The sequence below is a fragment of the Ornithodoros turicata genome, chromosome 1 (genome assembly GCF_037126465.1).
Source record: "Ornithodoros turicata isolate Travis chromosome 1, ASM3712646v1, whole genome shotgun sequence".
Taxonomy (NCBI): Eukaryota; Metazoa; Arthropoda; class Arachnida; order Ixodida; family Argasidae; genus Ornithodoros; species Ornithodoros turicata.
Window position 1 is genome coordinate 141963397 of NC_088201.1, and position 14081 is coordinate 141977477.

The 14081-nt window shown below is 48.7% G+C and overlaps 1 protein-coding gene across 2 annotated transcripts in view; it reads right to left on the minus strand.

Annotated features, from left to right (window-relative positions):
* Positions 1 to 504: 504 nt before the first annotated feature.
* LOC135370129 (uncharacterized) overlaps positions 505 to 14081 on the minus strand; it is a 116798-nt gene continuing 103221 nt past the window's right edge. For both annotated transcript variants that reach the window (XM_064603827.1, XM_064603819.1), the window contains 2 exons: positions 7555 to 7695; positions 505 to 790 (listed from right to left, as the gene is read on the minus strand). In XM_064603827.1, the coding sequence (XP_064459897.1) occupies positions 591 to 790; positions 7555 to 7695 (341 nt within the window). In that variant the 3' untranslated portion in view covers positions 505 to 590. The remainder of the gene's footprint in view (positions 791 to 7554; positions 7696 to 14081) is intronic.

The window sequence follows — 14081 nt, forward strand, 5'->3', positions numbered from 1 at the left end:
AATCTCTCAATCCGAGTGGGCCAAATGCTATCACAGAATTCACGATTCTGTAAATGCGTTAATTCTCATCTGAGCGACTTTGAACGCTAAGGCAGGTTGTGCTTTCACGTTTGGGGGCAAACCGAAATAAATGAATAAATCACTTGGTTCCTGTATCTTCTACACAGAGTTTGCGCTTTGCTGACGGTGCTGTTTCTGTTATTCTCCTATCGCTTCGAATCACGGCGTCAGAAAAGTGGTGATTCACGGTACAAGCCAACTTTTTAAGGGTGCAGCAGAGACGTGAGCGTTCTTGAAAACATCTTAAATGAAGCGCAGGTCAGGGTACTTTTATCTCTTACTTTGAGGGTTGGCATTTCGAATATAGTGTAGGGGGTATTAGCCGTTTTGTAAGAGCGGAAGAAGCAGGCATGACAACATTTGGAAATGTTATAAGACACGATCCAACCGACGTACCATTGCAGGGAAGTAACATGTGCACAAGAAAGAACATAAAGACATTGCTTGAGACACAAAATTTATTTTAGTTCCTTGGTAAGATGAATAAAATGAATTAGTCAAGTACTGCGTGCTATTTAAACTATTTTTGGTCAGCCGGAATCGCCGGCGATTTCGAAGTCTTCGGTGACTTGAAGCTGCTGGACCAGGGCATCAACTTCATTCTGCGCTCTCACGTGCATCACGTAAAGACATCCACCGAAGCACAATAGCTCCACTACAAGTCCCACGAAGACCATGGTTACCCAGAAGACAACCTTCAGGTTCAGCTTTCTCACCTTCCGAGGAATATCTGTGGAAATTGGATAACACAAGTGTATATAATAGCTTGGTAAGACTACGTTAAGGTAGTGAGGTAATACTAATTTACCTCGTACCCTACAATCTGCTCATCGTAACCACCTTTACACAAATGGCATGCAATAAACATATGAAAGGCTACGTTAGATCATGCGTAATCATGTTTATGCGGGAGCATATCGAGTCAGTCACATCCGGCGCGGTATCCGTGCATTGCATCGGGTTTCTTCTGGTTTTGGTTGAACTCAATTTGCAGGTACTCTGCCTTTGAAATCAAAGCGCGACAGAGATGCACAGAATTACGGCATTCCTCAGGACCTTGTGCCCCGTCTGTACATCTACCCCGGCAGTTACGCAGCAAACCGCCCTATCACAATCGAACACTGCGGTCCAGTTTCACCAACCGGATAACGCTGAAACCGAGATTAGACAACCCTAAACTTGGTATTCATCCTCGTCCCTGTGTTACCAACGGCTCCGTGACGTTTGTTCAACAGGAAATCTCGCTATCCCGTGCTGGTGAAACAGGGTTGGCGTTTAACACCAAGTTTACCCAAGTCTGATCTCGGGTTTACGCGTTAACCCGTTTTCGTGAAACCGGGACTACGACTCGCGATACCAAGAGTGCACGCATTTTTTAATCCAGTGATGACAAAATGTAATGCCAGGTACACGAAACTCTTACAGTTGCATTCCACCCAGCTACTCCTCTCTCAGTCGACGAAATCACAAATACGGTGCAGACGACCTCTTCACTTCTGGACATCGTTCTTCAAACACAGCCGTTTCCTATAGAGAGCTCCCGAACCTCAGGTCTACCATCTTCGAAATCCGCCTCCAAACACCCGTTGCACATCAAGGAACCTTGTCAAGGACACTCTTTACCTAACGAATATTCATGATGCCCCGAACCAGCGCCCTCACATGTCGAATGGCCGGTACCTAATCTCGCAGTTGGATTCCACTCCGCTATTCCCTCCCTTAATCGGCCAAATAAAATCTGCTGTAGACGACCTGTTCACTTCTGAACACATTTCTTCAAACAAAACAGTCTTCTATAGACGGCCCCCAAGGCCGCGTCCAAACAGCGGATAAATAACATGAAACTTTTCCTTGACAGAGACCCCGTTGCCAAATATGAATGCCCATGCCGACGCAAACCACTGCAGTAACAGCTCCAAAGACTGGCATGCCAATACGTCTTGCCACAACGCATGCAAAATATGCTATCTTATGTTCAATCGTCAACCTAACCTTCTCTCGGAACCTAACATCGGTTAAGCTGAACGAAAATGAACTCCAGAAACTGAATGAAAACTTAAGGAGTAACTCTGTGAACATCGCTGACTCGTGGGTATACAAATATCTGAAGAGATAAGCAACCACCAAACAACTTTGACTTCGAAGCATTCCTCTGGTTCGGGGCTTGCTATAGATAACATTTCGCGTTGCTGTCCTCTGCGCCGGTGTCCATCCCTCAAACTCGTGAAAAGGGGAAAAAAGTCATCTTATCCACTATCTTAACACTACCCATCCAAGGTCCTCAATGAAAGACTCGTTTTAGGTTTCTAATCACTGCTTGACGGGTGTTACACATGCTGCTCTAAGAGAGCATTAATGCGAGCAAGTTGGATGCGGTTAACGACAGACATAGCGGGAAGAACGACGAGGGAGTAACAACAGTAACAAGACGGTCGTGGTATGTGTCTGTGTTTATCGTCACGCGTCATTCTTCCCGTCATGCCTTTCTTTGATGCTGCTCTAGTTTGCAGCCCCTTCATGGAGCCCCTTGGCGGACTGGCGGTATGTTAAGCAGCCTCCGTCACTGTCTTTTGTCTGGTAAGGAGCGTTGGCTCGAAACGTCAGCCTCTATTTCTCCACACACTCATCGTTTCTGTTCTTGGGGTACACCGGTGCTGGTCTTTTAGCTGGGCTATTTTTTTATGTACAGACGTATTTCTGTACAGTCGAGTGGCACAGCTGACCAAAATTACCAGCTTTTAGTGCAAGTCCGACAGAAAGCCCACGTGGAGGTCAAGCTCGTGCATACAGATATAAAAAACTCTCGCAAATGGTTCACAAGTTGTTTATGTTGTCTTTACCAACCATGTCTCAATTAAGAACCCTTCTTAAGAACAGCATAAGGTTTTAACAGCCAAATTACTTTGAAAGGTATCGTACCAGGAAAAGTCATTCGGGAAGTGTGAAGCAAGAGAGAGCGCGCGGAAGAGTTGGTGCATTCCCAAGTAGGAAACCTTGGCAAATTCTTCCAAACGTCTCTTGTGTCGTCTCTATCGGCTTGTAGAGGGGATCGTGTTCCTCTACATGAGTCCTGACCGGCGGTTATGGAATGTCCCAGCGGCCAGATATTCGTGGCCTCAGGTTCAAGGACGGAGCCGGTGGAACTGTGGAGCAGGTGGTCCAGGCGCGTGTCCATCCTCGTCGTTGTCCACGGTGCGCTACATCACTCGCCCACTCAGACGCGGAGCGAAGATAAAGCAGAACAACACGACGTCTTCATTGGAGAAGGACAGCGAGGGGGTATGTGGCGTGCACGGTTGAACATGTTCACTGCAATGAACACGTTGGCGAAGGATCACAACGACGATCCATTCGCCCGAGACGTGCGGGGTGACCCGCTGTAGAAGACGTTGCCCTGGGGTGCTACGACCGCCCCAGGGGCAGTGAGGCTGAGGTGAGGTGTGAGTCGTAGGGATATGCCGAGACGCCTGCTGAAACGTGGTGTGGCATCGGCTGCCGCGGCTGGTACGACCGCCACGTGAGCCCCAGGCTCGAATATCGCGGCCGGCAGTGAAGGTGTGGTGCCCACCGATGATGACGACGATGTGCCCCAGCTGCCATGCGCTTCTACGCTGGCTCGTCAGTTCTACCGGCACCGTTCCAGCGTGAGGCCACGACCATCTGCCCGCTGGGACATTCCATCATCGCCCGTCAGGACTCATGTAGAGGAAAACCATCGTCCTCTACATTTGGTGACCCGCACAAAGACCACCATGTTCGACGTAACTCGGCCTCTTACCAACCCAAATTTAGATAACCACCGTCATCATCACCCATCAATTCGGCCCACCTTACCACCACCAAACTCAGTGCAGACCGCAGTCAATAGGGCTACGGCACAACTCGTGAGTCCACGAGCACGTCGTTCCACCGGGGGCTCGTAATAGGACGCCACACTATTCTCATTCTGACCCGGCACCCTTCGGCTTCGATGCCTCATACCGGTCGAGGTGCGCCGTGGTTCCTCACACTTCGCCAAGCCTCCACGTACATCGCGATGGTATTCCCTGGATCCACTAGCGGCACCTGGTCGAGCAACGCGCTCGGTTGCCGCATCTCCAAGCCGCTGGTCACTCGCCCTGACGACGCGTCAGCTTGGCAACGCCAGGACACGCACGTGGCTACGGCTCACGTCGCCCCCATCGCACACGCCCTGCCTGCCTTCGCCATCCTCCTCGACGCTCCGATACTCGTGGCCACCAGCGTCCGCAAAGTTAGCCGTCATTCCTGCGTCACGCCTCTTGTCACCGTGTCTCTACCCGCTCCGCGTCTGAGGTGGGGGAGTACTGTGGTGCCCACCGATGATGACGACGATGTGCCCGAGCTGCCATGCGCTTCTGCGCTGGCTAGTCAGTTCTACCGGCACCGTTCCAGCGTGAGGCCACGACCATCTGCCCGCTGGGACATTCTGTCATCGCCGGTCAGGACTCATATAGAGGAAGACCACCCTCCTCTACATAGGAACGCCGGGATGCGGTGAATATCGGGCATGAATAAAGATTAGTGAAGCTGTGAAGGGGGGGGGGGGGGTGCCGGTTGGTCGTGCTTTGCAGGTAAGCGTCAAGCAGAAGACCACTTGCAGAGCTTTGGAAGTCATTAGGGAACGAGTACAGGATGTTGAATCAATGCGTGGATGAGAGCCGTGGGGGTGGGTCTGACCGGTAATGTTACCGGAGAGAGCATCAGGCTCGATCGGGTGCCGTGTCAAAGCGCAGCGGTCAGCGAATGGCAGAGGGGCCCTCCAGGCTGCGCGGCAGCGTGCTGTCAGTGCTAGACTTGCGGGAATGTGGCCAAATTTGGATTGCTAAAAGGGGCGAATTACGTCGAACACGGTGTCCATTGTTCGCGTCACCAAATGTAGAGGATATGATGTTCTTCTACATGAGTCCTGATCGGTGGTGATGGAATGTACAATAGGGTAGGTGTGCGTGGCCTCACGCTAGGACGGCGCCGGTAGAACTGAGGAGCGGGAGCGTCAGGCGCGTGTACATACCTCATCGTTGTCCACGGTCCGCAACAGGTTGAGTAGCGGTAGTTGAAGAAAAGGTACCAGCAGTTGAAATTTTTCTTCAACTGGCACTATTCAACTGAAGTATGCAAGTGATCATTGCGAGGTTTGTGTTGTATTTGTGTGTTTCTTACTTTCACCCAGTAGTACTACACCTCTCATCATCTACATCCTACTTATCTACTCATGTTACCTGTGGCTCGGGGTTTTCTAATTCTTTACCCGAAGTATGTCCTACAACAGCGTTGTATTGATAAGTATGTTGCGACCTATCTCCTCCCGGCACAGAGGACGACAATGAAGACGTGCCTGCGCTGCCTCACGCCGCTGCGCCTGCAACCCCGGGGCCCTATTCCGAGCCGCTGTCGAGCGCCAGCGACGGTGTCGATAGAGAAGTATCGATAGAAGGCGATAACGAGCACCGGGAACGACAGCTGTCACGTTTGGCATTCCCATGTCGCAGCAGACGACGACGCGTTGACGACGGAGAAGAAGTCTCGCGCTTCTCGCTCAACGCACGAATACTATAAAATTGTGTTGCAGTTAGTGATAGAGCACCCAATTTATTCACGAACATTTTGCTGACCCTACACGCAATTAGAATCCGCGGGCAGAATTAATCGCGATATTAAATTCTCAGCGAAAAAGCTGTCAGGACAGTTGACAAGTGGAGATATATAAGTGTTAGGCAGGCCTTTGTGCATTTTGCTGGTAATCTGGACATAGATGATAGTGAGGAATTGCCTCCGCGGTGAAGCAGTTGCAATAAAGACGTTTCATTTGATACAAACTCGTTGTCGCCCGATCTAAACACCGGCCCCAACCGGGGTGGCGTTGATAAGAGCCACGCGAAGTAACATTGCAGCCATCGTGATAGCTCTCGCTCTTGTTTGGTCCCTGGCCCCGTCCAGCCCAGGAACGATCTGCGCTCAAAGCTCTTTTGACATTTCTGGGCACCATCAGACTTCGATCGTTATTGTGAATGGGCTCGTTATTTCATTCCCCACATCCCCACCAGCAATGTGGTAGAGTATTGCCTCTAGCGATGAACCTCCCCACTCTCCATCTCAAAATAAAGTTGTTGTTGTTGCTCTCGCTCTGCTTAACGACAATATCACCCACCATAACGACAGTGTGGAGGCTGTCGTTCCCGTGAGCGGCACCGTCGCTTACGGGCGACGCGTTTGGAGCGCGGGGAATACCAAATTCTCACCGCTAGCGTTACGCTGCGTCACATGCCACGTGTTCTCCCTCCCGAACGACACGTTCGCGCTCCCGACATATATCGGAATAGGGCCCAAGTTCTACCACCACCGTCCTAATGTGAGGATACGAACATCTGCCCGCTGCGACATTCCCTCATCACCGGTCAGGGCTCATGTGGGGGAACACAACTGCCTCAAAGGTTACCGGGGCTCAACATACAAGCTCCATCATCTGCTTCGCTGTGTACGTATATCAGTGCACTCAGGAGGCATTGATCAACCTGGAGGGGGAGTTTGTAATGTCCCCATTGGAAGATGACCGATCCTTTGGTTGTGTGAAGTTATAGTCTTCAACAACGCAGTTAGCAGGCGAGGCCCGTTGTAGGACCAGTGCTTAGGCAGGAAAATATTTCGGGAATGGTTCTATGGGGACTTTACATAGGGGAGGAGGATTTACCCTCGTTTCCCTCCTCGAAATGCGCTACCAAGTGTACGATGTCGGGGGTTTCAATTCCTTAAACCACCCCTTGGCTACGCCGCTGTGTACGACTGTGTATGGACCGAATTAGCGGCGAATCAGCTTTTCTGATAGACCTGACTGTGCAAACCACATCTTTAAAGTCGCCTGGGTGGTACTTCACGTTCCTACTGGTAATGTCATACTGGGTCCCTACAAGATATAGGTTCGTGCGAGTTGGCGACTTCCTTCAGTCTGGCTCATCAGTTCGGTGACACACTGTAACGATTTCACATCCCCGGATAACAACAAAACTTCTAAATTCTTCCTTGAGACATTGAGACATGAGTGTCTGATCACGGTGCCGGTTAAAGTGGCCAAAATTTAGGGGATATTGTAAAGAAAAATTCACATTGAGAAACCTGGAGTGTGGATACACCAAGAAATGACAAAATGCTGTCCAATTGAAATGTTTCATTTGAAGTTCAGTTAGCATTGCATACTGACTATGGATTCATGTCCACATTAGGCGTGGATATTTGAAAAGTACGATTAGGTATGTGTGTATGTCGTACAGCGATGGAAGGCTTGTTGGACACGCATCGGGATCAAATACACAGGAACCACAGGTTGGTTTTGCGTTCTTTTCCTGGGTCGGTTTGCGACCAAACGCATTCTCACATGAATATCGGGTGCAGTCGGCATTAGGACGAAAAAGTCAGATTCATGAATGCTAGTTTTATACACGTTTTACCCGTTTACTGTAACCTGTATGGTGTCCTTACCTACGCATTTGAGACCTTGGAGTTGCTTGTTTTTTGGGCAGCGGCAAACGCCTCTATCTTCACCTTCCACTTCTTCGCATACCTGGCCTCCAGTTCCACAGTCTTCGTCCGTCGTACATTCCTGCTCCGACGTCTGTTCCTCTGTACATACAGAGATATATCAACGTTTTGTTTTCTCTTTTATACGTTAGCTACATGTAGATTTACAGCAGAGAGTTCTAGCGGCCTTTAATATTATTGGAGCTCTCGTACCTTGTGCGTCCTCGCTTTGCGAGAAACTTTGCGGTGCGATAGTTTTGCCAGAGCTTCCTGTGCGGTTTAAAGGCACCATAGCCACACCCTCTGGAGATCACTATGGAGCAACCAGTCCAATAAAAAAAAAAAACAACTACTGTACGGTGCTCATGTCACGGACTCACTTTTTAAGAAAGTCTATAGGGAATTTTTCTTCGCAGGGTTCCCGTAAACATAGCTAAATTTCTACACGAAACAAGTGCGGGCGTGTTCCCTTCGAGTTTATCTAGCGAATGACGTACTTTTGAAGGCCTGATGCGGTCCACTGATTTTTGGCGAATTAAAGTTTGCGAAATTTTCAGTACATGGGACTCTAGGGAAGATGTAAGAAAATCGCATCCCTCGGCACGCCCGCCTGCGTATTTGGGCCAAAATGATGTCATTTTTCTTCCGTAACAGTCAGGGAATTGATTGCAAACAAATTTGACAAGGTTACTGCAGTTTTCTATATGCCTGCGAATGAAAATAACGGCGTTGACGTTTGCTAGCATGTTCTGCACTCTGGCGCAGATTACTTCCTTAAAGCGCGACAGAAAAGCAAAGCGAAGAAAACAATTATGCGACGGTTCAGCCAACTCTCTTCTGAAGCGAAAGTTAACTAGACCGCATGAGTCCTCCTTAACAATGAACGACCCAAGTCCGGCAATCTCGCGTTGCCACACAGTAAATACACAAGCAGCACACAGCATGCACGAAAAATTATAAACGAAATGCGTGCGTACGCTGGATACAGAAATGGCTTTACGTACAGTGCAGTGCAGCAACGCTATTTACGTGCAACCCCCGAGACAGATAAATACATAGAGAACCACAACCGATTCTCGAACACAGTAAATAGTATATTCTTAGCTTGGACCTTATAGATCAAGGAAGTTCAACTCAGGGGGAGAAGGCGAAATCGAGAGAATTCTCATTTGTCATACCTGTGCACTCTTTGTACTGTGCTGAACACGCGTGTGGTGTATTTTCTCATCGGTGCGACACCCTAGCGGCGGAAGCGGGCGATGTCACGCATTCAGGGGGATTTGAGAGTGCGCTGGTTACGAATGCCACAGTTTTGGTATCGTTTGAATGTGCTCGCGAAGCGGTTGCTGTCCCCACCAGCGCTCTCCTTGTCTCTGCCTTCGAACGAGTAAACCAGAGTGAAATCCCCCGCTTCCGTTCGCCGCTAGGGTGTCGCAACTGAGACACGACTGCCGCCTCACTTTTTCCTTTTTTTGTCTCCTCTCCAATTTGCTGCTGTGCAAACCAATGGCGCGCCGAATAAGATGTGAGAAACGACGCCGTGGCCGTGACAAAAGTTTCCTCATGCAGCTATCGCTGTAATGAAGACACCAAAAGGACTACTGTCTCAATGAACACAGGCTGAAACTACTCGACTGGGTTGCTAGTCTCGGAGGAGAGAACACCAGATACTACAAAGGGGTGATTCCATTTCAACTCAGCCAGGGTGCTCCGGGCACCATCACCGATTTCCTTTGAAATATTATATGTTGTACCGCAACACGCATACACACAGGAGCAATAAATATTGTGGCTCTTTGTGTTGTGGTTCACCAGGAAAAAAATCCCAAAGAAATTGACCCGGCGACGGAGCTTTCTGACGGAGCGACTTTGACATTTTATTCCTCGCCATCGGACGGTCCCAAACTATAGATTTTTTTGCACAATTTGTCAGGTACAACGACTTTCAATGTGCATAAACAGCACGGGTCAATTCTATTTTGATCTTCAATTAAAAATCGCTAGATCTGCAACAAAATTCACATTTTGCTCATATTTGTCTTTGCGCTGCACTTCTCCTATACACGCCATCGAGATATATGAGGTACCGGCGTGAAGGTCGAAGCGTGCTCTTTAAATTTATGTCAAATTTACATGTCTGGACGTTGCAGCCTTTCGAGAAGGCGGTGTAGAGTACAACTATGTTCTAAAAAATTGGGTTTTTTGGGCTCTCGTTTCTCAAAAACCCCACCTCCGATTTCCTTCATATTTTATAGTTATACAGCCCATGGTATGACCTACGTGTGTTCGCAAAACGGAAGGTTCCCTCTCAGCACAACTCGGGATAGCCCGCAACAAACTTGAAGTGCGTTGCAGACTATGTACACAACATGGAGGTAAGAAACTAAGGAGAGGGCTATAAGATCGGAGGGCCGTGGGACCCCTCTAGCGGTCGCTCTGGCAATACCACGCCCATCTAGTTGCCCGGTCACGTGATCCCGTGATCGGCGTTATGGCGGTCTACGCGGAGGCTTGGAAGTTTAGCAAACCTCATCTTCAGCAAACGTCACCTTCAAGGAGTCCATTCGCACAATACTTTGAAGGTTATGGGTTGTTTCAACATTTTCCGCGTGATAAATCACAGCAAAAGTTGAGCAAAACAGAAGAGAAGCCAGGCAATGTCACGATGACGTACGTACGTCTTCTAGCGATTTAGTGATCCATTGCTTCCACACTGAGATTATCTATCTTGTGTTTCAACGGGTGTGATAACTCCTAACTCCAAAGATGTTATGAAAGTGGAAGCAAGTTATTCGGCCGCGGCTCGTCTCTGTATTCAGGTAAGATACGCCGCGGACATGGAGGACGCCATGTTTTATGACGTCTTGCCGTGACGTTTATGGGTCACGTGTGTGGGCAACTAACCACAATGCATGCGCGGGTCACAGCACGCTCGCTTGCATTGGGAGAGGCGCTTAGGGCACCTCCTTAGTGTCTTACCTCCATGGTACACAGCGACCCAGAGAACCACGCCGCGGAGTTAACAGGGTCAGTGGCGTCTGCTACTGCCGACGTCTCCGGCCTTGAATAACAGAGCTCAGGATGCAGACCTACCGCAATTCCCATCGTAGCAATATATTTTGAGTCTTTCTGGCTCGTTTTTCCCACAGTCGAACCTCAACGCCGTTCACTTGCAGTTCAGCGACGTTCTCAGTCGGTGGCTTGTGTTTCCGACATGAACACCAAGCAGAGTATGGATCGCCTGTACTGTGCCGGCTATGCTCTGCTATGCCATCTTAAGCCAAAAAATCGAAAGAACTACGCTTTTGTTATTGGAACTAAGTTCTCTAGAAACACACCGGACCTCAAAGAAGGAAGAACGGAAGGCAGTGCGAGCGGAATCGTCATATTTACATGTCTGTACCTTGCCGCCTTTTGACAAGGCGGTGTAGAGTACAGCTATGTTCTCAAAAATGAGATTTTTTGGGCTCTCGTTTCTCAAAAATCCCACCTGCGATTTCCTTCAAATTTCTAGTTATATAGCCCAGGGTATGACCTACGTGTGTTCGCAAAACGGAAGGTGCCCTCTCAGCACAACTCGGGATAGCCCGCAACAAACTTGGAGTGCGCTGCAGACTATGTACACAGCGACCCAGAGAACCACGCCGCGGAGTTAACAGGGTCAGTGGCGTCTGCTACTGCCGACGTCTCTGGCCTTGAATGACATAGCTCAGGATGCAGACCTACCGCAAATCCCATTGTAGCTATATATTTTGAGTCTTTCTGACTCGTTTTTCCCACAGTCGAATCTCAATGCCGTTCTCTTGAAGTTCAGCGACGTTCTGAGTCAGTGACTCCTGTTTCCGACATGAACTCCAAGTGCAGTATGGATTGCGTGTACTGTGCCGACTGTGCGGTGGGATGGTAGCCATCTTAAGCCAAAAAATCCAAAGAACTACACCTTTGTTATTACAAGAAAGTTCCCTAGAAGAATGTCGGGCCTCAAAGAAGGAAGAACGGGAGGCAGTGCGAGCGGCCGTCACGATCCAGTCTTGCCACAGGTGGACGAAAACATGGAAGGAGATGGACGCATGCTCGTTAAATTGATGTCAAAGTTGCACGTCTGCACCTTGCTCCCCTTCGGCAAGGCGGTAGAGAGTACAATCATGCTCTCAAAAATGTTTTCTCTTTCTTTCTTCTTTTTTTGCTCTCGTTTCCCAGAAAACCCCCATTTCCGATCTGCTTCGTATTTTCTAATTACATAGCTCTGGTTATGACATACATATGTCCGCGAAACGGAAGGTTCCCTTTCAGCACAATTCAGGCTAGCACGCAACAAAATTGGGAATGTCGGGCCTTGAACCGTGATACAATCAAAATGTAATAACCGCGTGTAATAAAACAGCATTAAACACCTTTTAAGCACATAATAGTCCAAAAATCGTTTATTTATATAAAATATCTTTCAGAAAAACGATAATACAGATCACGTAACTTGTAAGGTATAACCTGGCTGGACGCCGTTATGAAAGTACTCTGGTCGTTCCTCGGAAATTCTGGACATCTTGACAGTGATGCGTCCATCTCCTTCCACGTTTTTCGTCCACGTGGCAAGGCTGGATTCCGCTCGCACTGCCTTCCGTTCTTCCTTCTTTGAGGTCCGGTATGTTTCTAGAGAACTTAGTTCCAATAACAAAAGCGTAGTTCTTTCGATTTTTTGGCTCAATATGCCTACCATAGCAGAGCATAGCCGGCACAGTACAGGCTATCCATACTCTACTTGGTGTTCATGTCGGAAACACAAGCCACCGACTCAGAACGTCGCTGAACTACAAGTGAACGGCATTGAGATTGACTGTGGGAAAAACGAGCCAGAAAGACTCAAAATATATTGCTACGATGGGAATTGCGGTAGGTCTGCATCCTGAGCTCTGTTATTCAAGGCCGGAGACGTCGGCAGTAGCAGACGCCACTGACCCTGTTAACTCCGCGGCGTGGTTCTCTGGGTCGCTGTGTACCATGGAGGTAAGACACTAAGGAGGTGCCCTAAGCGCCTCTCCCAATGCAAGCGAGCGTGCTGTGACCAGAGGTGGGCAAAACTCCTCACGGTCTTTGCCCTCACCTCAATTTTCCTGGACGGAGCTTTGTCCTCACCTCACCTCACCTCAACTACTTTTCGGAGAAGTTCCCTCACCTCACCTCAAAAAAAATTCAGAGATTTTTCCTCGCCTGCCCTCACCTCAAATAATTTTTCAGAAAATTTTCCTCGCCTCACCTCACCTCAAAACATTATCCGAAAAAATTCCTCACCTCACCTCACCTCAGCCTTTCCTGAAAAAATCTTTCCTCACCTCACCTCACCTCAAAACCTTTTCAGAGAATTTCCCTCACCTCACCTCACCTCAGCCTTGCATAAAAAAATTTCCCTCACCTCACCTCACCTCAAATTCCGTGAGGTGAGGGGGTTCAAGGTGCCCTCACCTCACTTGCAGTTAGGAGGGTTCCCCTCCCTGCTCAAGGTCGACGCTTCTCACTTTTTTAAATGACGAAAGTACGCAGCGTAAAGCAAGTATCGAGACTAAAGCATCAGGTCCCGACTCTCTGCTTCAGCGGTAGATTGTGACGGTAGGTGTTTGTGGCGCAAGCGCAACAAAGGCCAGAAAGCGCCACGACTGCGGTGAGTACCTGATGAATGGCGATGATAGCTAAAATTATTTACGGATCATGTCCTACGCATTATATCATGGCCGCTCGCCATCAGCTAGTGGGATGGCAGGTGCATTGTTAATTGTCTCGTTCACCGCCTTCGCATGGCATCCGATAGGTTGAGCGCTACAGTGGTGGTCGAATCGAAGCGCAGCTTTGTGAATCATAATCGTATGAGTGTCACGTCATCAGTGCACCCAATGTCGTGCCCCCTACTTTTTGTGAGATGTGCAGCCAGAGTCTCTAGACCCATCGTCAGGACTCAGGACCAGCCAATGAGCAGCGATTATTGATAGTGAAGTGCAACGGCTCGCGTCGTTTGGTTTACAACAGTCATTGAAAAAATAAATAAAGTAAAGAAGACAGCCCTAACAACTACCTTTTGCCAACTTGCCTCATATGACCTAAAATTTTCGAACAAATTTTCCCTTTTCTTCTCTCGACACACGAAAAAAAGTCCTCACCTCACATGAAAAAGGAATCCTCACCTCAGAAAATTTTAACAAAATTTCCCTCACCTCACCTCACCTCAAATTTTTTTCAGAAAATGTATCTCATCCCACCTCACCTCAGGCTTTCTGGAGAAAAAATTTCCTCACCTCACCTCACCTCAAAAAGTTTTCAGAAAATTTTCCTCACCTCACCTCAGTCTTTCCCAAGGAAAATGTCCCTCACCTCACCTCACCTCAGCGTCTTCTAGGAAGATTTTTCCTCACCTCACCTCACCTCAACCATTGCTCCAAAAGATGCTCCTCACCTCACCTCACCTCAAATTCCGTGAGGTGAGGGTGAGGTGAAGGTGA